At 44.5% G+C, this 22,844-nt stretch overlaps 1 protein-coding gene across 6 annotated transcripts in view; it reads right to left on the bottom strand.

Moving 5' to 3' along the window:
- The window catches only part of phf14 (PHD finger protein 14), a 200,811-nt gene that overhangs the window by 10,786 nt on the left and 167,181 nt on the right, over window positions 1-22,844 (bottom strand). Inside the window, exon 18 of one of the 6 annotated variants that reach the window (XM_029166211.3) lies at window positions 13,385-14,556. The exons of 3 other annotated variants lie outside the window; for them this stretch is intronic. In XM_029166211.3, coding sequence (XP_029022044.1) covers window positions 14,470-14,556 — 87 coding nt within the window. In that variant the 3' untranslated portion in view covers window positions 13,385-14,469. Of the gene's footprint in view, window positions 1-13,384; window positions 14,557-17,806; window positions 20,705-22,844 lie in introns of those variants that run through there. 2 more of the 6 variants (XM_029166212.3, XR_008696054.1) reach the window with 2 other exon arrangements.

Raw genomic sequence — 22,844 nt, 5'->3', positions numbered from 1 at the left:
CAGAGAAGGGATGCATGCAATTTGAATGGGTTAGACAGACATTCCACCATAGTCAGACAGAGGGGTTAAAAGGCAAAGACAACTTGAGGATTGTGTGATCTTTGCATTATACCTCCGTGGTGTATGTTTTGATCTCCCCAGTTAGCTTTTAATTCACTTTTCCCATTATAATTTATTTTTCTGTTATTACAATAAATTACCCAAAAGACAACTCTATCATGTGCCTTTATTACAAATGTCTACGACAACGCTCAATTGATCCAAAATGCAGGCTCATCTTCTTGCAATAAAGTCTCCTTTTGCTCAAAACCACATTTATCAGACTGTACTAATACACAGTAGAACTTACTGTATCATAAACAATCCAGAGCAGGACAAACAATGGCGGACACAGCAGTTTGACTACAGCAGGCTGGCTCCACCCTTCTCTCAGCCTGGTGCCGCCTCCTCTCAGCCCGACCGTTGCTGGGGCAGGTACAGAGAAAGCCAGCAAGCAGTAGTTGTAGTCTGTGAGCACAATGAGCATCGCCAAGACAGTTGAAGATGACGTGAAAGACGTCTTTATGCAGTCGAATAAATCATAATTTGTCTGCCTAGAAAATATGGAGGAAGCGGAGTGTCCCTTCATTCCTAAATATTACTTAACATGTTTTTGATCAATGCCCAATAAAATTTGGTGAAGTATTTCTTTAAGTAGAGTAGGTCCAATTACAATCGAGCAGTGGAAATCGCTCATTGACCAACATCCTACTTGTACAGGGACACATGTATATAAAGCCTTTCTCTGCACTCTGAGAACATGAACAACTACGAGCTCTGAAAGATGACATGGAGCTTTATCATTCAGTGCTTTGCACTGTACCTGGGTGTTAAAATCCACACAGCAAATTTCTGGATTTGCATATTCTGGACTGTGTGAATAAGTTCAATTTATCAGACTCTGGGTTCATTCATTGGGTGCTGAGCATGTGATTTAACGCTGATCCTGGGTTAACAGAGCTGAATCTTTACTCCAACTCCACCACTCACTTTTTCAGTTGTCGGTCAAGCAGAAGGTCAGTTGGTTTGGGGTCAGTTTCAACTGATAACATTACAGCCATCAGGCAGTGGGTTTTAGATTTGGGTTTCAGAATTTGGACAGCTATTCTGTTCCTACCTGTGCCTGTAACCGCTTTTTGTTACGTAGTTCACATCTTTCCTGCTTTGAGCAGCATTTGTTAGTAGCTCGGTGTCTTGTAGCATTTGTAGATATTTTTCAGCATCTGCTGTGATTTTCTGTTCAAATATAAACCTGGCTTGTACTGTATGTATTGTCGCTTCAGAATTTGTGTCCTACACTTTAGGTAAAAATATTTTGTAACACTAACTGTGTCATATTGTAAAGAGTTAGCAACAGGTGTCTAAGCGCTGCTTACAAATTGTATTTGCTCTTTTGTACTAAAATGTTTAATGAACAATGAACAGACTATTTAGCTTTTTACACTGTGTTGCTAACGTTACATTCAATGGCTAATGTAATGTATAGGGCAGCCTGTTGAAGCAACTTTAATGTCACATTGTTAGATTTTTATTATTTCTTTTGGCATTGACACGTGCTCACCACGTATGTGGTCTCCGGTTCGAATCCCCGTTAGGGCAAAAAAGCATCCAGTGTGGGTCATTGGGCAAGACCCTTCAAGCTACCGCCTAACTAATAATGATGAGAGACAAAGAACCACATGAGATACCAGCTCAGACGTCGCCCGGTCTAACAAGGTCTGCGTCAGGTGTTGGGGAACCAGAGCACCTTGGCGAGAAGTGGGCTACTGGGACAAGAAAGAAATGGCTAAGATGCGAGAACAGAGTACTATTGGAATGCTACTACTCAAGTAACCCTAGTCAGAGGGGTTACATGAAAAGAATGTGCGGCGATTGGGAACGGAGAAACCCACATTCGAGACTGACGGCGAAGCAACTAGTAGCTCAGTGTTCCAACATCCACAAACGGCAACTGCTATCACAACTTGAGATTGACGAGCTACAACACAAATGCTACGGCAAGGGGGAGCCAGGACACCAGGTCAGAGGGGAGGTTTCACCATTTCCCCAACAGGAAATTGGGTACGAAGCCCCAATGTGCACAGATACGCTGAGTGAGGCAGCGACTGACCTGAAAGATAAGATCATGGTGAGATTGAACAGGCAACCCCAAACCCCACTACAACGGCTAAGTGAAGTACCATCAGATAGTCTCATGGAAAATGTGAATGCAGCATTGAGAGCAATCCCTACCACAACAATCACAGAAACCAATGAGCTGATATACGCTTCAGCATCAGTAATCCTAGAGGTGCTTGGCTATAAGAGCAATCATGGGAGCCATGAGAAACAATACCCACCATGGAAACGAAGGTTGAAGGCAAAAATGAAGGCAGCTCGGAGGGAAGTGAGCCAAATGACAGAGGCCCAGAGAGGTGCAATGAAAAGACCGATGCCCAAGAGGTTCAGCCAGATGACCATACCTGAAGCACTCGAAACTGCCAAGCAAAGGCTACAAGCCTTGGCCAGCCGCCTAAAGAGATACACCAGAGACAACGAAGCCAGACGAATAAACCGGCTGTTCGCAACACAACCTGTGAAAGTGTACTCTCAATGGCAGGGTAATAACAGCAGAGCAGACCCACCAAGGCTGGAAACTGAACAGTACTGGAAAGGTATATGGGAAAGGGAGGTATCACACAACAGTGATGCACAGTGGCTGGTGGATCTGAGGGAAGACCACAGCAACTTCTCTGAACAGAATCCAGTGACTATCACAGTGGCAGACATCCAACAAAGAGTCTCAGGTATGAAAAACTGGACAGCACCCGGCCCTGATATGATCCACGCCTACTGGCTAAAGAAGCTCACTGCAATCCATGAGCGCCTGGCAGCACAGATGAACCAGCTGCTAAGGGATGAGACTCACCCTGAATGGCAAACCGAAGGGCGAACAATCCTTATAATGAAGGATCCCTCAAAGGGTACAGTCCCATCCAACTACTGGCCAATAACCTGCCTCTCCACAACATGGAAGCTCATGTCAGGCATTATCGCAGCTAAGATAAGTGGGCACATGGGTCAATACATGAGCGAAGCACAGAAGGGCATTGGTAAGGATACCAGAGGAGCCAAACACCAACTCCTAGTAGACAGAACAGTCGGACAAGACTGCAGAATGCGACACACCAACCTGTGCACAGCCTGGATCGACTACAAGAAAGCCTATGACTCAATGCCACACACATGGATCACTGAATGCTTGGAGCTGTACAACATCAATAGGACTCTAGGGGCCTTCATTGCAAACTCGATCAGGTTGTGGAGAACCACCCTTGAAGCCAATGGGAAGCCACTTGCCCAAGTATCCATCAAATGTGGCATATACCAAGGAGATGCGCTGACCCCACTGCTGTTCTGCATAGGTCTGAACCCCCTCAGCCAAATAATAAACAAGACTGGCTATGGATACCGACTCCGGAACGGGGCCACCATAAGTCACCTCCTCTACATGGATGACATCAAGCTGTACGCCAAGAATGAGCGAGACATCGACTCACTGATCCACACCACAAGGATCTACAGCTCGGACATTGGGATGTCATTCGGACTGGACTCGAGAAATGTGGGAGGATGGTGACAAAGAGAGGCAAGGTTATGCACACAGAAGGGGTCTCACTCCCAGAAGGAACAATAGCAGACATTGAGGACAGTTACAAGTACCTTGGAATACCACAGGCGAATGGCAACCTTGAACAGGCAACAAGTCCTAAGAAGCCAGCTCAATGGCAAGAACAAATCCCGGGCAATAAACAGCTATGCCCTGCCAGTGATCAGATACCCTGCGGGAATAATAAGGTGGCCAAAGGAGGAGATACAGACCACAGATGTTAAGACACGAAAGCTCCTCACCATGGAGCATGCAGCAGCATGGAGGGTTCCACCCCAAATCCAGTGGACTGTACGTTAGCCGCAAAGAAGGAGGCCGAAGACTAGTGAGCGTGAGAGCCACTATCCAGGATGAAACATCCAAGATCCATAAGTACATCAAGGAGAAGGCCCCGACAGATGACGTGCTGAGTGAATGTCTCAGGCAGTGGAGAACAGAGGATGAGATGCTGGAAGAGGGACCATCATGGGAGGACAAGCCCTTACACGGGATGTACCACCGGAACATAACTGAAGTGGCTGATCTCAACAAATCCTACCAATGGCTTGAAAGGGCTGGGTTGAAGTACAGCACAGAGGCACTCATCCTGGCTGCACAGGAGCAGGCCCTGAGCACCAGAGCCATAGAGGCCCAGATCTACCACAACACACAAGACCCAAGGTGTAGACTGTGCAAAGAGGCCCCTGAGACGATCCAGCACATAACTGCAGGGTGTAAGATGCTGGCAGGAAAAGCATACATGGAACGCCACAACCAAGTGGCTGGCATAGTATACAGGAACATCTGCGCGGAGTATGGACTGGAAACCCTAAGATCAAAGTGGGAAAAAACCTCCCAAGGTGGTAGAGAACGAGTGAGACAAGATCCTGTGGGACTTCCAGATACAGACAGACAGAATACCAAGCGATGGCAACATCAGGAAAAAGGAACATGAGAAACTAGAGAAATACCAAGGGCTCAGAGAAGAACTGGAGAAGGCTTGGAAGGTGAAGGCCACAGTGGTGCCTGTGGTGATCGGAGCACTGGGGGCAGTGACCCCCAAATTGGAGGAATGGCTACAACAGATCCCTGGAATAACATCCGACATCTCAGTCCAGAAAAGTGCAGTCCTAGGAACAGCAAGGATACTGCGCAGAACCCTCAAGCTCCCTGGCCTCTGGTAGAGGACCCGAGCTTGGAAAGTGGATGAGACCACCCGCGGAGGGTGAGAACAGAGTGGTGTCAGGTCTGTTTTTTTGTCAGCAGACAGGAAGTCGTCGTCACAGCAGAGTGGTGGCACCTGCTTAGGTTGCTGAGGTTATAAATACCTCTGGCTCAGTGCAGGTCTCTTCGGCACTTCCCTGCATTGCGTGACTTGGTTTGTCTTTTCTTTTGACTGCATAAAATACTAACACACACCGGTCACTCATTCAAACACTCCATACACTACTGACTTTGAACCTACTTACATTTAGAGATGGTGAAATCGAAGCATCATGAATCACTGAGCAACTATGACATAGTTGGGCTGAAATTGAAACATTACTCGACACCATTTGACACAGTCAGAACAACAACATCTGCTGGTTGTGTTTGAGAACTGCATCAAAGCAGACTGACCATCAAACCCTCGCTGATACGTGGTTGGTCGGGATCACAGTCCATGTTTTATTCTCAAATAAAAGTTATTTAATCAAAAGTGTGCAATTGTGTTTCTCTGTGGATAATAATATATCAGTAGCCTTGATATGGTAAATATGTTTGATAGTCTGATGTTTTTAGAGCTGTATTTGGTGCTTCTGCAATTCTGTTCATTTCTACATTGAGGAGACATGTCTGTTAAATCAAAGACTTTTATTTTAAAATCGTTTCCACAGAACGTGGCTTTAATCAGCTTCTCACTACCTCTCCAGCTTTGGATAAGAGCCGTTTGATTTACAATAAAATCGAGTTAATTAAACCTGACTTGCGTTCCCTTACACAAATGTGGAGCCACTTTGTGACAGTGATTACAGAGCTGAAAATAAACCTGAGCTTGTTTGTATTTTATGTCTTCAGGCCCTCTGTTCTAAGCTGAGTTACACCATGGAGGCAGCCTACTGGAGCAAAAGTGCTTTGTCCGCTCTTGTTTTTTCGTCACATATGTGTACAGCACTAAAATTTAATTGCCAAATGTCCCACTGTAGATTATTTAGAAGACAGCGAGTTCCTCAGCACAGTCTGATAATCGTGGTTAGTTGTATGAGTACAGCACCGACGAGTTACGTTGTTTGGTGGAGGACGAGGCTGCCCCCGCAGCGTGCAGCAGATAGCTGAGAGCTGGTGTCCTGCAGAGCCAAAGGCAGGCATCCTGCAACCCGCAGCCAGATGCATCGTGTCTCTGCGTTGATAGAAGCACAACTGAATATCCCAGTGGTGCAATGAATCTATCGCTGCCGGTTTCTCTTGGTTGAAGTTGCGGATTCTACTGCTGACTGTGTATATATGTTGTGATCAGTTTTGGGTTACATATGTTCAGAAGAGCTGGAAACTAGCTTCAGGATGCCGAGAGGAAACAAAAAAAATACAAAAAACAACCGGGACAGAACAGCCAAGCGAGCACTGATATATTCAACCTTATATTCTTTATTCTAATACTATTAAAATAATTCATTTCATCCTTTTGTTGGCAATACCGGCAGGTCGCGTATCGTCACGGACACTCATGGAAGGAACAACCATCTTATTTTTCCAGCCACTAACAGCAGATGAAGAAAAGAACAGGGCTTTAGCTCAATGAAGAATCTGTGACTTTTTAACATATGTCTGCTTTGATTCAAAATGAAAAGCTGCTAAACAATGTCTTTATTCAAACACACTGTTCAAATGTAACCTTTTGTTGTAGGGCAGCCTCTTACTCCCCCATACGGCGTAACTCGTTGGCGCTGTACTCTTGCTCATACAACTAACCATGAATATCAGACTGTGCCGAAGTACTCAATGTCTTCTGTACTACTGTAAATAATTTACTGCAGCACCTTCAACCACTGAATATTAGTGCTGTACGTGTATGTGAGAAAAACAATGGCAGACAGAGCAGAGCAGTTGCGCTTCAGCAGGCTGGCTCCGCACCCTCTCAGTCTGACCATTGCTGGGGCAGGTACAGAGAGAACCAGGAAACACTAGTTGTACTCTGTGAGCCCAACGCAAATATTCCACCAGGTTGTGTTGGAGGGGGAATGTATGATAATTTCTCTGCATAAAAATATGGAGAAATCTGGGTGTCCCTTCATTCAATCCCCATTGAAAATGAAGTTTTCTTTTAAGTAACAGCAACCACCATTGCACACAGTGAGGCTGCAGCATCATCAAGAAGACAAAGTTAAGATGGAATGCAAATGTAACAAAAGATGATGGAATCATCTGCTTAGGCTGCTGTGATGTCTTCAGCAGGTGTCATACAGGTGGAACAAATGTTGGCATTGGAGAATGAATTATGGCATAATGATGTCAACGTATTGCTTCACCCCTATAAATTATGTGCATTACACATAAAATCCAGGATAAGGAACACAGAAATTAAATAAGTAAGAGCGTCTAGACTAGCATACTGGACTGCACCCAGTGTCATTGAGTGGAACCGACTGAAGAAAACTAAACTCAAGTAAGTTTCATGATAACTCATGATAATATATTGCACAAAGTGCTATTCATCACACCGAAAAAAGAGCAACAATTTTCATAAAACCAGTGCTGTAAACTAAGCCTGATGATGACTGTGATAAACAGTGTATGTAAAATAATTTAATAAAACATTTTACAAAATATACAAACCTAAATCAAGTTATTGTAGACTGACTACAATAGGGCTAAATTATTGTATAAAACAATTATATAAAAGTGTCAATAAATTTCTAAAAGTGTCAGGTTTCTTCCAAACATTGCCCATGACAAAGTATGCCCCTCACTTGCTGAGCTGAGCTCATCCAATCTGGCGTCGATGCTGGGACCAATTTGGAAGGGTCTGTGTATGTGGACACCACATCACCGCTCACTGCTTGTAAAGGATCTACAGTATCATTGACCAATAACAATAAAGCACTAGGAACCTTATTAAACAAGGTAAACCAAAACACTTAAAAAGCTTAAAAAATGAAAAAAATATTTAAATGTATATAATTTTATGTGAAAATGTGAAAATAAAAATCATTTTAAAACACAAACCAGAAATCAACACTCTTGGTCCTGAAGGGAGACACGGCTTGAATCTTCTCACCTTCTCTTTGCGCAGCGTCTTTCTTTGGTCTTTATTCCCTCCAGAAACTTTTTTGCCTCCTCTGCAGCCCCTCGTTTTTTATGGGGTGCCGAATGTAAAAGGAGCACCTATAACTAGTTTTCTCACATTTAACTAAATGACACAACATGTTTTCTTACATTTAGTTAAATGTGCAAAAGTCTAATTTTAAATGTTAAATATAAATGTAAATGTTAAATATAAATATAAATGTTAAATGTTAAATATAAATGTTAAATGTAAATGTTAAATGTTAAATCTAAATGTTAAATCTAAATGTTAAATGTTAAATCTTAATGTTAAATCTAAATGTAAATGTTAAATGTAAATGTTAAATGATCGAATTGAATATTTAAGTAGACTGCATCCCCTATTATCCTAGATCAGCGACGCAGACTCAAACACGTCAAACAGTACGCATAGCTCCGCTCACATCTGACTCTGGATCGGTGCACGAAAATACTGGAAAGAAGCCTGAAGTCGAAGCCATCATGGCCGCCAGCTCCGACTCCGTCCCGTTGGGGGAGATTGAACGGGCTGTAACGGCAGGTGTGCGGGCTGAGGCTCCGCTTCAAACTGCCGTTCTGTCGTAAACACCATTAATGAGGAGTCAAGTAGGTTTAAAAAGAATATTTCTGTGGCGCCGGTGGAGAATTAGTTGGCTAACTATACTAGCTAGCCGAAGTTACGTCCAGGCTAAAAACAAAAGTTTCCAGATCAGATGTGGGCGGGGTTTGCGCGCACTGTTGGAGGTGTTTGAGTTTGCGTCACTGATCTTAGACCAGCGCTGTTTGAGGGTAGGGATGGAGTCTACTTGCACATTCATGAATATTCAGTTTACACTTGGCGAACATTTAACATTTACATTTAACATTTAACATTCACATTTAACATTTACATTTAGATTTTTACACATTTAACTAAATGTGAGAAAACTAGTTATAGGTGCTCCTTTTACATTCGGCACCCCATAGTTTTCCTCCTTATTTCTTCATGGGAAGCGTGACGTTTCTGGCAGAGTCAAGTATTTTGCTGCCAAACTTAGAGAGATCAGCTGTTCCCGGTTGTGAACGAAGTTCGCGTGGCGCCAGGTCTGCTCTTGCACACCAGCTTCAGGGATGAGGGTAAGTCTAAATCCACTAAACAATTCTCAAACAACATGATCAGAGAGGGTGCACCTTAAATACTAGGACTAATTAAAGAAAATCACACGCAGAGAGTGATCGTAGCGTGCTGCAGCAAGGCTAGCGGCTGTGCAATTTCTAAACATACAGTAAGACTCTGAGCAAGAGCAAAGAGAAACAGAAATGAGAAGACCAGATAACTACGAACATTTGCAGGGGATCTAATAAGCAGAAGTGCGTGTTACAGCCCTTAATGTTAAACCCTTTAAAAGACTCACAATCAGGTAGACAGTGAAAGTGTAAAAGTAATCTGTACATCTGTAAATCCGGCAACAGCACAGCCCTCAGTAACAGGAAGTGACAAGTCTGACATTTACCTGTAACTGAATCATGAATCTTCAATTTCATTTTTCTTCCCCATTATTTAACATGTAGTTTTGGGTGTAGTTAATAATTGTTTGAGTTATTCAGTGTAAAATCAGGGTATTAATAAGTCTCTAGTTTTGTTTAGTAGTTAGTTTAGTTGGCTCAACTACAGTGGCAACAATGAAAAGTGTCAGCCTCTACTGTGATTGGCATTCACCTTTAACACAGTATCACTGGGTTTGCACCATAAGTGTTGGCTACGCCCTTCTGGTCTGTAGATGGCGGATGGCTTCCACCCTTAGTCCTAAAACGCTGTTGTTCATTTAGTTATATACTGTAGGCTCATGTGAACAGCTGTTATTTAAGTCCTGGGTAGTGTAGTGGTTAAGGCGGAAATGTCCATCCCGAGTTCAAATACCCGTGGGACCAATGCTTTATTTTAAATTACCGGAAAAACACAGTTTGCATTTCATTTTCATTTTGCCCACAAGACAATTAAAAAAATACAGCGTTTTTTATAGTTTTACTCGTGCATAGTAAACCTCTGTAGAACAAACAAGTTGCTGCATTAACGAGTCGTTGATCTGCTGAGTCGTTCGTTCTGGCGTTCTGACCATGCTAAAGAGATTTTGAGAGATTTTATACCATTTATTTATTTATGTTGATTAGTATCCTCTACAAGTTAGCAGCAGTAGTCTGTGAGACTTTATGTGAGCGACCATAATAACCATAACAACCATAACCAATAACCATAATAAATGTGTTTAAAAAAAGTGAAAGGTTCTAGTGTCCCACAGGCTAGGTGCAGCTGATCATGCTGCCGACGTAAACACATCCCTGTGCCAATACAGAGTAGGGGGAAGGTGTGTTGATAAGAGTAATATTATCAGTATGTGTACTAAACTATATACCACTAGGTGGCTGTACTAGGTAAAGCTAGCGCTAGACAGGAGTTAAGAGAAGAAGTGCACAAAACGTGGTGGTATCCTGTAGAACTAAGCTGAAGACAGTTGATTAAAAACTACCCACGTCTTATTCTTGTGTTTTGTGGAAAACGCAACATGGTACCAAGAGCGGTCCTAAAGCAGCGGAAGTCATGGAAAGTGTAAAGCCGCCAGATGCCATGAATTGGACTGGAAATGTAGACTGTGAGTGGCGAACACGTAAACAGTGTTTCGTGCTGTACCTGCAAGCTATTTAGCTGGATAGAAAACCGGAGGCACATAAGATTGCCCTGCTTCTTACCTCAGAACAACAAGCAGTGGAAGTATACAATATATTTGGTGCTTCATAAATGCTAACATTAAAAGCGAGTACTAGCAGATTCAATGCAGCTGTACATTCAATACACCATTCGAACGATACTGTCACAGCTCACGTCAGTCCCCACGTCTCAGCCTGCATCAGTCCCTGCGACTCAGCCTGCCTCAGTTCCCGTGCCTCAGCCTGTATCCGTCCATGTGTTTCAGTCAGCATTAGTTACAGTGTGCACCTCACGCCAGCCAAGCCAGTTTCCAGTCCCTGTCGACCTCCCCGAGGAAGTCATTCCAGCTCTTGTCGGCCCCCCTGGGGAGGTTGTTCCTGCTCTTGTCGGCCCCAAAGCTGTCTGTCTTCGTCCCTGGTTGTAGCTCCAACACCACGTCTGTCCTCGTCTCTGGTTCTGGTCCCACGTCTGTCGTGGTTGCTGGTTCCGGCGTCCCGCCGGCTCTCGTCTCCTCTGCTGACGGGTGGCCTCGCCTTCGGCTTATCCTGCTGCTGGAGGTGGGCGCCACCTCGGCTGCCTGGTCCCGGGGGCCCCACGGCGGTGAGGTAGCCGTTGCCTGCCACGGCGGTGGCATAGCCTCTGCCGCCATCAGCCGCCATTGGCCGCCGTCGGCCGCCACGCCTCCTTAGCCCATGTGTCGCCCATCCGGAGAGCACAACCGCATGCCTCCTCCTCCTCCTGGAGGCATACTGTTCCGACGCCGGCCCCCTAGAACTCCAGCCTTGTCTTTGGGTACGGAATGTGCCGTTTCGGCCCAGCGGCTCGCCACCTCCCTCCCTGAGGGAATATCTGGACTTTGCATTCTCTTGTTATGCACTCCCTCTCATGGACTTGGTTCTGTTCTCCGCAACTCATTTTGATCCTCTGTGTTTTTGTCCTAGCCCCTCTCCAGTTCTCCCTTCACGCATCTTGCTTGGTTGTGTTTTTTGTGGTCGCCTAGGAATCCGCCCTAGACGAGGAGGGGGGTTCTGTCACAGCTCACATCACTCAGTTACTGTTTCCATTAATTTCCAGTTTTATTTTGCAACCACTTCCTGTTAAGTGCCCATGATATCAGTTTTAGCTTTACTTTGCAGTCACATGATGTCACCAGCTGTATTCCATCAATCATAACTCACCTAGGATTTAAGCACTATGTCTGGATTGTTTACAGCAGGACTAGCTCAGCCGAGCTAACTATTAGCTTACATGCGGAACTCAACCAGTTACGTATGTTTACATATAAACCATTGCGGTAAATGTACGCTAACCAATCCACATGGCAATCAAAATAACTGTAAACTATCAATGGATCTTCGACCCAGCGTCGTCATGAACGTGGACCCGAAAGTTAACGGCCAGTCAAAACCATGACATTACGTCTGTATGGCTAGTGATGTGTGTATACTAGTGATGTGTCGCTTGTGAACTGAGCCAATGCTTTGTAGCAAACAAAAAGAGCCAAATTTTTAGTTGCCATTGCTCAGCTCTACTGAAAATCCATACACACAAACGAAGAATACTTTTATGGGTGCACCATTTAGCCAATCACGTAAGAGGACTGACATAAAGAGACCAGATGCTCCTAAAACAGCGAATGTAGGGGTACAGGTACACAGATGGGGAGCCAGGTTTAAAAGCAAGCACGTCAGGAAAAATATGAAAATTAAAAATGACTGAAAACCGAAAAAGACGCAGCATCTGGATGCATTTCAATAATGATGGATACGGCAAAACTGAGTGCAGACTTTGTAAAATGAAAATATCTGTCAACCTCCACTAAACATTATTATCTAAAGTGTTATATTGTTAATACCTAACCAGCTGCTGAAACCAAACAAATCAGTTAAGCAAACAATAGGCACAAAATAAATAAGTAGGGATGTACCTTAGGCTGACACATTCATATCTAAACAACTGTTGTACTGTGGTTTACCTTGGAGATTAATACTAATACCAATAATAGTGTTATAGTAATAATAGTGGTATATGCACATACTCATACAAACATAAACATATCATTTACATAGACATATGCATTTGTTATACATATCCCATACTACTTAATAAAAATCATGACATACAACACCACAATTTCCATATTCACACATTATTGATATTGGTAGTGATAAGTATCAGTAATACTTACAGTTGGATTTAGAAAGTGTCCCACTACAAGGTTAGTAAAACTGTAGCTTAACATTATTCACCCAAAAGGTGAGGCAGACGTTGGTGCATGAACAATGCCACTTGTGGAAGCCAGGGTGATGTGAGGAGCTCGGCCACTACGCCCATCCAACAAGCAAAGGAAAGAATCCTAGCAGCCAGGGAGCCCACACACCTTCAGTTCCAGGAGGGCAGGTGTTGCGACCCAAGCCGCCCACGCAGAGCCTCCCACAGAGCTGCAGCAGCCACAGAGACAGCACCCGAGGTCAGAGTGGGCCAACGTGGGTCAATGCTGTCCGCCCCATGAGAACCAGGGACAAACACTCCCCCTAGTCGGAAGGCCGGCCTGAGAGAATGGAGCCCGAGGACCCACGGTCCATAGGGAGCCTGCCTGGAGATGCCCCTGCCCCCAACAAACCAACTGCATCATACGCATACACATTCACACAGACACATCAACACACACTACCACAAACCACTGTGTATTTTTTAAAATAGAAGACTGCATTAAAATGAGGCTTTTATGAAAATACCGACTAAACAAATGCTTAGAAACACAAAAAAACATTTATAATTCCTAAATTCGGGTAAGATATAAGGCTGAAAATAAGTGATAGTAAATTAGGAACTCAAAAGTAAATGTCTGTTTCCTGGAGTCTATCCTAGACATTCCTTAGACAACAACTCAATAAATAGTACAACAATTATAGAACACAACAGATCATTGCAACCTTAAAATGACCAGAACAGATAGTTGATTCTTCAGAAGTGCAGCAGACACAGTATACATATAATAATATGACACAGTATACATATAATAATATATAATATGGTACGTAAATATACTACACCAAGCCAAAAGTGTCAGGCGCGGTCCTTGTCTTGACAGACCAGTCCAACAGGTTCCAGTAAAACAGTATTTATTGCACAGATTACAGAATAGCGGACTGGGGCTGCTGGCACAATCTTCGGACAAGGGACAGACTTATGACGGTGGTCAGAGAAAAGAGATCAGAATACGGTACCAGAGGATCAGGCAGTTTGGCGTCAGTGGACAGGTGATGGTCAGCAAAGTGCAGGCTCGGTGACATGACAGACATGGGCTAGGCAATCTTGACGTCAGGTTAACAAGCAGAAATCAGCAACGAGCAGACTCAGCGACGGTACAGACAAGGATAAGGCAAAGACTGGGTCGGACTCGGTAACAGAACTGGTATCAGGCTAGGAATCAAAACGAATTCTGGAATGCAGAAAAAATCACGACAATCTGGCAGAGGATTCAGGTGAGTACTGGTGATTAAATACTGGCGTTATTGCTAATGACAGACAGGTGGAGTGATGTCCGGAATTGAAAACTGGCAGCAAACATGGACAAGGTAAAAAACGGAAATACCAAAATAAAACCTGAAATAAACCCAAAACCTGACAGAACCCTCCCCCCAAGGGCGACATCCCAGGCGCCCAAGGGAACCACCCTACTCGCAGAGGGAGGCCGGTGGAGGGTCGCTGATGACCTCAGCGGCCCTAACGACCAGGATGAGTCGGATGAGCCGCATGGAAGTCCCTGATGAGTGCAGGATCCAGGATGTGTCTTGCTGGAACCCACGACCGCTCCTCTGGGCAGTACCCATCAATGACCCTCGGAGGCGGTTGTGGAGGCGCCGGAGGCACCAGTGGGCTGGTCCGGACCGGCTTGCTGACGTGGATTTTCATGGATCTGGGTAAGGCAAAAGAACAGAACAGACCGGGTTAATGATTCGGGTGACAGGGAGAGGCCCAATGAACTTCTGCGCCAACTTACATGAAGCCACATGTAGGGGAAGGTCCTTAGTGGACAACCAAACCTTTTCACCTACTTTATATCGAGGTTCGGTCAACCGCCTCCGGTTGGCTGCCGCCTTCTGTCCTGCCTGGGACCGCAGCATGACCTGCCGTGCTTGCCGACAGGTCCTCTGACAATGCCTAATGAGCGCGTGTGCTGATGGAACCCGGACCTCCTCCTCTAAAGTCGGAACAGAGGAGGCTGAAACCCGTAGGCACAATGGAACGGCGTCAGCCCGGTGGATGCACACGGAAGGGTGTTGTGGGCATACTCCACCCACACCAGCTGCTTGGACCAGGCAGAAGGGTTCTTGGAAGCAAGGATCCGGTGTCCCGTCTCCAGCTACTGGTTGGTCCTTTCCGTCTGACCATTGGACTCTGGATGGTACCCTGATGTTAAGCTCACCCCTGCTCCCACCAATGCACCGAACTCACGCCAGAACTGGGAGATGATATGGGTCTGACACCATGTCCTGGGGGAACCCGTGGAGTCTAAATACATGTTCCAGCACCGACTGGGCAGTCTGCTTGGCGTTGGGAAGTTTGATCAGGGGAATGAAGTGAGCCATTCTTGAGAACCGGTCCACCACCGTCAGTACCACCGTGTGCCCCTGCGAAGGGGGCAGACTGGTCACAAAGTCCAATGCGATATGGGACCACGGCCTGTGTGACACCGGAAGAGGGTGCAGCAGGCCCGCTGCGCGTGAAGTTGGGGTCTTGTGCGTGGCACAGTGGGGACATGTGGCCACATACTCCCGGACGTCCCTCTGGAACCGTGGCCACCAGAACCGGCTCCCCACCATAATTGCTTTGCTTTTTGCTTTTTTTAAGGCATCTGGCTTCGTGTTCTTCGCCTGGGCGGTTAGATAAATGAAAGTTGAATCGAGCAAAGAACAGCGACCAACGGGCCTGGCGGGAGTTTAGACGCTTAGGTGACTTGATGTATTCAAGGTTTTTGTAGTCCGTGTAGACCGGAAATGGCTGTTCCGCTCCCTCTAGCCAGTGTCTCCACTCCTCCAGTGCTGCCTCCACTGCGAGTAGTTTTCGATCCCCGATTTCATAAGTTCGCCTGTGACAATTTGCGGGACATGAAGGCGCATGGGTAAAGCTTACCATCCTCGGGGTCCCGCTGCGATACGACCGCCCCTACCGTCCACTTCCACTACGAACTGTCGTGAGGGGCCAGCATCCGTAGGATAGGGGCTGTTAAGAAGTTGGACCGCAGTCGCTTGAACGCGGTCTCCGCTTCTAGCGACCACTGAAAACTCACCTTTGCTGAGGTGAGGGTGTGTAATGGCGCAGCAATGGAGCTGAAACCCCGGATGAAACGCCTGTAAAAGTTGGCAAATCCCAGGAACCGCTGTACATCTCATTGGTTCTGTGGTGTGGGCCACACCTCCACTGCCCGGGTCTTCGCAGGGTCCATGCCAATGTGGCCCTGGGAGATGACAAAACCAAGGAACAACACCGTGGAGACGTGGAACTCACATTTCTCGGCTTTGACGAATAACTGGTTCTCCAGTAACCGCCCTAAAACTCTCCTCATGTGTTGCCAGTGTTCCTCCTCTGTCTTAGAAAAAAGGGTACACAAGGTACACAAACACAAATTCATTAATCATGTCTCCCAAGACGTCATTCACCAGTTCCAGGAACACTGCTGGGGCGTTGGTGAGGCAAAACGGCATACCCAAATACTCGAAGTGTCCAGTAGGGGTGTTAAACGGCGTTTTCCACTCGACCCCCTCCCTTATGCGGACCAGGTGGTAGGCGTTGAGGAGGTCCAGTTTAGTGAAGATCTATGCTTGAGCAAAAACCTCAAATGCGGGTGCCAGCAGAGGGAGCGGGTAGGGGTCCCGGATGGTGATATCGTTCAGGCCCCCGTAATCGATACAGGGTCGAAGAGATCCGTCGGTTTTGCCCACAAAGAAAAACCCTGCGCCAGCCGGGGAGGACGTTGGGCGGATAAGCCCTGCCGCCAGGGCTCCGTCCAGGTAATCCTTCATAGCTGTCCTCTCCTTGGGAGACAACTGGTACAACCGCCCCTTAGGCGGAGAGGACCCCGGTTGTAGATTGATGGCACAATCATAGGAACGGTGGGGAGGCAGCTGTGTGGCCTTCTTCTTACTTAACACCTCTCTAAGGTCCAGATAGCATTCAGGAACCCCAGCCACATCCACCGACTCTTCACTGCTCTGTCAAGCAGAGGTCGCTAAATCTGCGGCCCTGGCGAAACAGTCAACTTCGCATTCCTTTCCCCACTGCTCAATCTCCCCGCTCCTCCAGTTGATCTGGGGATTGTGTCGTCGCAGCCAGGTGTGCCCCAGAATCACCGGGTGGTGACAGTCATGCACAATCAGGAACGTAAACTCTTCGGAATGCATGTCAAGAAACCTTATCCTTACCCGTTCTGTGTGATGGGTGATCTTCCACAACAGCCGCCCATCGAGAGCTGCAGTCTCCCGTGGTTCCGCCAGCGGGCAGGTCGGCACTCCCAACCTAGCGGCAAAACCGGCGTCCATTAGGCTGGCGTCTGCCCCCCAGTCAATCAGTACCGCCTGCTGGATGGACCGGCTTCCATGCTGAAGCGTCACCGTTGGCAACAAACGGGCGGAGGCATTACACACACTCGTTCGGCTTACCATTAGCCTCCGGTCTAATGATGAGCCTGGTCTTTTAGCGTGCATTTAGAAGCGAAATGACATGACTGACCGCAATAGAGGCACAGCCCCAGGCTGTGACATCTGCGTTTCTCGATGGAGGTCAGGTGGAAGTCATCTGACTGAGAAGCGCTGTGGTGCTCCCAGGTGCACCTCCGGCGCAGGTGGATGGCGTGCTGTCGCGTTTGCCATTTCGGGTTCTGGTTCTGAGGATTGCACTGGTTCGCCCCGGCCCACCGCCAGATCCCGCACCAGCCGTGTGAGATCGGCGACAGAGGCCTCCTGTCAGTGGGTCAGTCGCAGTGGGTCAGGTCTCGCAGAGCGGCGTCGGTCCGTCTCTCGAGTTCTTTGAGCCGCGGCTCCTGGGCCTGGAGTGCGGACTGCACTGCATCCTTGCCGGCTGGGTCAATAGCTGGCCAGATTGTTCTGTCAGGCGTGGCAACTGTCTTGACAGACCGGACCCACATGCACGGCACAGAGTCCAACTGGTTCCAGTAAAACAGTATTTATTTCACAGATTACAGAATAGCGGACTGGGGCCGCTGGCACAATCTTCAGACAAGGGACAGACTTATGACGGTGGTCAGACAGGCAAGGGTCGATAACAGAGAAATCGGAATACAGTACCAGAGGATCAGGCAGTTTGGCATCAGTGGACAGATAAGGGTCAGCAACATGCAGGCTTGGTGACAGGACAGACAAGGGCAAGGCAATCTCGGCGTCAGGTTAAGAAGCTGGAATCAGCAACGAGCAGACTCAGACTCACGGTACAGACAATACAGTCAATACGAATGCTGGAATGCTGAAAGAATCACAACAATCTGGCAGAGGATTCAGGTAAGTACTGGTGGTTAAATACTGGCGTGATTGCTAATGACAGACAGGTGGAGTGATGTGGACCTGAAGTGAAAACTGGCAGCAAACATGGACAAGGTAAAAAACGGAAATACCAAAATAAAACCGGGAATAAACCCCAAACCTGACAAAAAGAGCCGAATCTGTGAAAAGAGTCGGACTTCCCATCACTAATGGCAACCGTAGGACCCCTTAGCTGTCCCTGAATTAAAAGCGTAAGACTGCGGTATACCAATAATAATAATAACAATGGGAATTTACAACAAAACATGTATATTAATTCAGTGAGTTCACTTATTATCTTAAGCTAGGTCAAAGCATTTATTTAAATTGAATTTAATAAACCTGACCACCGAAATCATAGAGAAACTCAAAACACATAAAAACATTAAAATTCAAAATTAGTATTTACCATACTGTTTCAATAACAGGAAGGCCCCAATGTAATGCAACTCCCAACCAGACATACTGTAACTATGCTATACAATATACTATGTATATAGTACCAAACAAAGTAACATCACAAACTAAGAAATGAAATATCTGAACTAGCCATGGGTTGATTTGTTTTTTGTTTTTGATGGGTTGGTGTTTTTGAATTTAAGGAGCACACTCACTTCTACCCATATTGAGCTTTACAGCAGCTGCTGAACAAAGTTAAAAGTGTTTATGTATTTACGATAGTCCAGGTGGAGCACGTTGACCAGTCCAAAGATAGAAAATCTGAGGCAGATTGGTCAGTTCATCTATCACCACACTCCCCTCCAAGATGATTCCATTTGATTCAACTACTATACTGTAATTAGTAGGTCTTCAAGACTGTGAAACGATCATCCCTCAAGATGACTGGAAGTCTTCTTCCAGTGATATTGTTGGTCAATTAGCTTACATGGCTACATGTAGTTAAAACGTTTTCCTCTAACAAACATCCTATGAAGCAAAGACATGTTGCTAAGTTAGTTAACATGTGACTGACCGGTCATATTCAGTTAAACAGCGTTTGTTTTTTTACCACTGACCAATGTCCTATGAAGCAAAAACATGTTTGCTAACATGTGACTAACAGGTCATATTCAGTTGAATACAATTTTCCCAAACCCGAAGTGGTTACCTTAATGCTAACTTTGGTTAGCTAACTAATAGGCTACACTAGTGGAAAGTGGAAAAACACTGCATGTTCTCACCAGACTTCCTGTTAGTTGAACTGTTCTTCTCAGGTGGAGGTATGAGTCTGCCGGAGACTGTCTGTGTCTGTAGTCTGTGTTACAGGACTGTTTGACTGAGAAGAATCCAACTGAGGTTTTTCTGCTGCGGCAAGGAATCATGTTGGCATCTCTAAAGCTTTCAACTGTCAGTTTGCTGCTGCAGAGTAGGTGTGCAGTAAGTGTTTACATATGAATACGTAACCGTGGGGGGAAAGTTCCCCTAGACTAAGAAAAAATTACATAGTAAGAACAATGACAAGGGATCAAACTCATGCCAACCCAGTCAAGACAGTAGTCACCCAGCTTAACCACTGGACTATTGGAGAACATAAGAATGCCCCCACAGAATGACTAGTCATGGATAATGTCTCAATTTGAATGCGACAATGTTTATTTGAGAGTGAGTTGTTGCACTTCATACTCCCCACGTTTGAGCACACAACAGATAGTTCATAGTAAAATAGGTTTGGGCTAATATATGTATTAAATCAGATAGAAACAAAGAGCCGGACCTGAGTTACGCTGTAGTGCATTGGAGGCCTCTAAACAATGTTTTGCCACCTGGTGGTTAAAATGAACTAGCGTCCTTTTTTTTTTCTGCCGGCTGCAGGATTAAAAAGCAACGCACTGTTATGCAGTGGCGACTCAACTGTACTGCAGTGAAAATGCTTTTCACTTTGGACTGCTACCACAAGTATGAGAAATTAACTAATAACATAACAAATTACCAAAATCAAAGAAACCCCTTAAAATAAAATCTTCAAATTGGAAGTCAAGCTATTTATTTATCATTACAAAAAGGTAAAAAAACGAAACCAATCAAGCCCAAACCTGCTTCTGCTTCACTAAGTGTGTACATGCCATTTCAGAGAAGACACATTTATAAACATGAATGATTTTATTATAAATGCAAAGAGAAAATATATTGGTATGTATTAAAGTTACTTAAAATAAAACATTTTTTAATATTAGGACAAAAGTCAATGCTCCACATAAATGCAGGTAAACAAGAATAAGTAGTACTCAAAAAGTGAGTAGACTGAACCAAAGGTGGTGGAGAGCATGTGTCTGTCTGTGTTTGTCACAGCCGTAAAAAGTACAAAGCCTACCTTTAAATCTAAAGATAGCAACATTTCAATAGTTTTTTCAAAAAGATGCCTGGTGGTTGAAAGAGTTTGGTAGGTAACTGTGCTAAAAAGGGTGAAGGGAAAGATGAAGCCACAGGGCAGAGGTGTGTTTTTGTCCTTTGGCAGGTTCAGTTTGGAACCTACTGCTCTGCTGTTTCCTCCTTAACACAGTCATCTTCCTCCCAGTGCTCCTCCTCCTCCTGCAAATACAGAACATAAACGCAGGCCCACTAAGGATTGTGTCCATGTGTAGTATACATAATAATATAATAATATTTGGATAATATCCAAATTTATGGCTCACACATAGCGCCTCACACAGGAGTATGTTTGCAAAATATTTTCCCTCTGGGAATAATAAAGTTTTTTGAATCTTGAATAATAACTAGAAAAAGTAATTTCTCGAGAAATTACGTGGGAGAGCTGATCTGCTGCTGCAACGATGACAAACGCTGATTAAGCTGCTGACGTCAGAAAGTTGACTACGTCCAAAAGTTGACTACGGCAAAACGATGAAAACGATGAAAACGAGAAAACGTTGACAAAGATTAAAACGATGACAAAAGATGGCGAATAAAAAGATGATGAAGTATATATAGTAAGAAGAAAGTATTTGTAAATAATTACCTAACTATGTAATAGTTTAATAACTATTAAAAATTTACCAGTCAGAATCAAATATCTTGCCATTTAGGGTAATAAATTACATTGGTGCTTTTATTTTGAAGGGATTTAGAGGTTGTGTGTGAGTTATTACTAAACTATAAAATAGTCATTAGATAGTCATAATTTATCATTCAATAGCAAGAATAGCCCTATTAAAGCAAAAGATTTAGATTAAGCCCTTTCAGAATAAAAGCACCCTAATAAGTGTGAGTGGTTATTTACTGAACTCTAAAGTAGTCTCATTAACGATTGGTAAGTATTCAGAACCAGAAATTTTCTAATCAATCTTGCCATTAAAGGTAATAAATTGTAATTGGTGCTTTTATTTTGAAAGGATTTAGAGGAAATGTGTGGGGGTAATAGCGTAGCTGTCAATTAGTCTTTAAATAATCATAATTACCCATTCAAAGGCGAAAACAGTGCAGTTAAAGCTAATAATTGGCATTGGTGCTTTTATTTTGAAAGGATGTAGAGGAAGCATGTGTGGGTAATTACTAAACTGTTAATCTATCTTTAAATAGTCATAATTACCCATCTAAAAGCAGAAATATTGCTATTAAAGCTAATTATTTGGCTTGGTGCTTTTATTATGAAAGGCTTTAGAGGAAGTGTGTGCTTAATTACTACACAATCCAATAGTGTAGTTGAGTAATCAGTAATAAGCATGGAACTGCTGTCTACACTGAGCATCAGGAGTTTGACCTGTCAGTCAAATCTGCAGCTGCGCCGTCACCATGGAGACGAAAGGCGGGAAAATCAGGCTCACTCTGCTCTGTAAAAGCAGAGTTTCACCCTGTATAAACAGGCTTGTTCCAGCTAAACCATGATAGTTATCACAAAAATTATTTCATTTTACGAGTCCCAAGGCTTCAATGAGCAAATGGTGTGAATTTTATGTTTAAGGACAAAAGCTTGTAGCCACAGTGGCAATTTCAAAATACGTCTCCTCTGTTTTTCTCCCCAGACGTCTGCCAAAAATTATCATTAGAGTCAATGGGACAATTTCAGGATCTCTCTGCACTTTGAGGTTGATAGCGACTAAAGTATAGGTCTGAGGGTATAGCCAGACACATCATTAGAAAGAAGACAAATATGACTACGATTTAGTGAAGTAATTAAGTTGATAGAGTAAAAATTGTGGCTGTAGTGACAAGTTAGAGACAGAAGTTCTGTCTTAAAAAAGCACACCTTCTCACTGTAGCTGTGACATCACGCACTCTAACTGACCCAATACACACTAATGGAAAAGCTGAAAATGTAACAAAAACCACACGATATTTAAACGCTCACAAGTCGAAAAGTATAGAAGATACGAAGACGCTGATTTACACTGATAAAGTTGAAAGATGATAGACGCTTTTGAAGTTGAAATGACGTTTCTACGCCAAAGTATGACGATGATAGACGCTGATGAAAAGAGGAACGTTGACAAAAAGTTGAACGATGATTCCCATAGACGACCATTATAAAAAAAACGACGGAAAAAGTTGAATAACGTTAAAAGTTGAAAAGCTGAAAACGTGAAAAGTAATAGCCCCCATCTCCTAAAGACGACACACGTTTAGAAAGTTGAACGGCGATTCTACGACGAAGCGTTGAGACGATGAAAGCGACCGAAAAACGGGGCGAAATAATAATAATAACTAGAAAAAGTAATTTCTCGAGAAATTACGT

Source organism: Betta splendens, chromosome 11, assembly GCF_900634795.4.
Source record: "Betta splendens chromosome 11, fBetSpl5.4, whole genome shotgun sequence".
In the NCBI taxonomy this organism is placed as follows: domain Eukaryota; kingdom Metazoa; phylum Chordata; class Actinopteri; order Anabantiformes; family Osphronemidae; genus Betta; species Betta splendens.
Note: the sequence above shows the minus strand (reverse complement) of the source record. Positions and strands in the feature narration are given on the sequence as shown.